Source organism: Zerene cesonia, chromosome 1, assembly GCF_012273895.1.
Source record: "Zerene cesonia ecotype Mississippi chromosome 1, Zerene_cesonia_1.1, whole genome shotgun sequence".
Lineage (NCBI taxonomy): Eukaryota > Metazoa > Arthropoda > Insecta > Lepidoptera > Pieridae > Zerene > Zerene cesonia.
In genome coordinates this window covers 3,048,570-3,051,150 of record NC_052102.1, presented here as the reverse complement: position 1 = coordinate 3,051,150, position 2,581 = coordinate 3,048,570, and the positions used below count along the sequence as shown (strand labels likewise).

The 2,581-nt window shown below is 33.9% G+C and overlaps 1 protein-coding gene across 1 annotated transcript in view; it reads left to right on the top strand.

The window, feature by feature from the left end:
• The first annotated feature begins 6 nt into the window (after positions 1-6).
• LOC119831329 (nuclear pore complex protein Nup93-like) overlaps positions 7-2,581 on the top strand; it is a 4,378-nt gene continuing 1,803 nt past the window's right edge. Inside the window, exons 1-9 of the mRNA XM_038354671.1 lie at positions 7-11; positions 108-249; positions 470-638; positions 815-920; positions 1,118-1,203; positions 1,439-1,565; positions 1,827-1,992; positions 2,082-2,162; positions 2,375-2,581. The exon at positions 2,375-2,581 is cut by the window's right edge and continues 22 nt beyond it. Coding sequence (XP_038210599.1) covers positions 7-11; positions 108-249; positions 470-638; positions 815-920; positions 1,118-1,203; positions 1,439-1,565; positions 1,827-1,992; positions 2,082-2,162; positions 2,375-2,581 — 1,089 coding nt within the window. The remainder of the gene's footprint in view (positions 12-107; positions 250-469; positions 639-814; positions 921-1,117; positions 1,204-1,438; positions 1,566-1,826; positions 1,993-2,081; positions 2,163-2,374) is intronic.

The following is a 2,581-nucleotide window of genomic DNA, read 5'->3' as shown; positions in this document are numbered from 1 at the left end:
TTAGTTATGTTGTTTGTTTTGTAATTGAAAAAATGATGAATGTAATATTCAAACCAATGTTCATATTGGTTTTTGTATGGGTAAAAAATTATATGTATTTTTTCTAGTCGTGAGCATGAAGAGTTCATAGCAGCTCTTGAGGAGCACATGCGGAATCCTGAAAAGGCTCTCAGTGAGAAACTGCAGAATGCTATTAATTTTCAATACAGAATTCAAGTTCGCAATTCTACAGATCCCTACAAAAGAGCAGTATGTATTTTCATTCAAATTGTTATATAAGTACAAATTATTATTAGCTGAAAGAATATGAAAAAAACAGCTTTTATAATAACACTTAGAAAATAGATTTATATATTTTTGTCACAAAAATTTTGGAAATAAATATTTATAAATTGATATTGTTATTTTTGCTTACATATTTAATTAGTAAACAGTATTTTGTTTTTGAACATTTTCGTTTTTATTTCAGGTTTACTGTGTAATAGGATGTTGTGATGTGAGCGACGAACATTCCGAAGTTGCGAAAACAGCAGATGATTATCTGTGGCTTAAACTGTCCATTATTAAAACTAAAACAAACAATGAAACGGAATCATTCTCATATTCTGACTTACAAAAGATGATTTTGGAAGAATATGGTGAGGAGAATAAGGAAATTTTCTAATATCTTTCTTCCCTAATTTGATGCTTGAATTTGATTAAAATATACATATTTCTATTTTTATTTGCTACCAATATGTTTCTGTTGGATGGAAGAGTTTTACAATATAAATATTAATTCTAATTTCTATAAGTTATGTTGCTTTTTTTCCAGGTGAAACACATTACCATGCATATGAGAAGCCATTAGTATATTTCCAAGTGCTGACACTTACAGGTCAATTTGAGCCTGCTATTGAATTCCTTTCTAGAATCCCCAGGTGAGTTGTAAATAATTTAATAATATTGTATAGTATTATCAACCTGTAATTAATAGTTTTGATGATTGTTCTATAATATTATGCAGTGGACACTTTCAGATTTCAAAGACATTCTCTCTTTTGTCATAAAGTTCAATTTATTTTGTAGAATGGTATGATTACTATACTAGTGTTTAACCAAATAATTTATATTAAAGATACCAAGTACATGGTGTCCACATGGCCCTCGCTCTACACGACGTCTATATGTTGGGTACGCCGCGCAATGTACAAGCTCCTTTGTGTAAGTATTAAGCATAATAGTGAACTTATTTTTTCTAGGTCATCTTCGTTACTATGAATTCACATATTATATATTGAATATTAGTCATGTATTAAGGCTAAACTCACGTAAAATCAAACAAAAAAAATATGATTTTACAATATTTTAGTATGAACCAATAAAATTAAGCGGTGAAGGATATGGACGCTTATATAGTTCTCTTCTCAAATCTCGTTAAAAAAGTTTATAATTTTAGTATCTGTGGACACCGATGATCCGATTCCCCTGCGACGATTGAACTTGGCGAGACTTGTGCTGCTGTACGTCAGAAAGTTCGAGCTCTCGGATCCATCTGATGCATTGCACTATTACTATTTCTTACGGTATGTATTATTAACAAGGTTGTGTGTATTTGTAAAAGTATTTTTTTTTGTGTTCATTTAGGAATCATATCACGACTCTCACCTGGTAACCATATTGTATAAAATAATACCGTGAGTGATTTACAGTTTTGTTCGTAATAGTGTATAATATTATCCTTATAAAACATTTCCTTAATGTACCATTTGTTATTGCGACAAAATGCATAGTCGTACACAACAAATATTGTATGTGCTAATCAAGAAAACTTTACTTAATTTCAGTAACCTCAAGGATCCCAGTGGAAAGAATCTTTTCATGTGTTGTTGCACGGACCTGGCACTGGACAGCCGCGACTACGACCTCCTGTTTGGTCGGATGGACCCTGCAACTGGTCTTAGAACTACGGGACTTTTGGACCAATTCAATAACCCTCATATTGACAGCAAGGTATGTATATATTATTTATAATGAGGTATGACTAAGAATATGTTATTTGCAGCTCGAAAATTTATTATTTAATTCTTCTTAACTTTCAGGTTATAGCATTGAATGTTGCCGAGCAGCTAGTAAACAAAGGCCTATTTGAAGATGCTATAACTATGTATGATATTGCTGGGGTATGTAATAATGTTTTACTCATGTAATTTTCTGCGGTCTATTTTGAATTATAATAAATATTCTATATGAAATAATGGACCTGTACTAAATACACAGCAATATATTTATGACTGTTTTATGCTAATGATCATTTCCTCCTCATAAAAGTTTGTTATTAAACTTCTGAAGAATATATATAAGGCAACTGTTTTAACATTCTGTTAAATCTAAGAACCTAGAGCGCATGCTGGAGCTGTTCTGCGTGCTGCTAGCGCAAGTGGTGAACAGCGGCGGAGGCGCGGGCGGGCTGCGGGCGCGGCTCGGCGCGCTCGCGGAGCACGCGTCGCGCCGCCTTCGCTCAGCCGACGCGCCGCTGCCGGCCGCGCTAGTCGAGGCGTACACTAAGTTGTGCAAGCTGATGACGTTCTTTGACCAATTC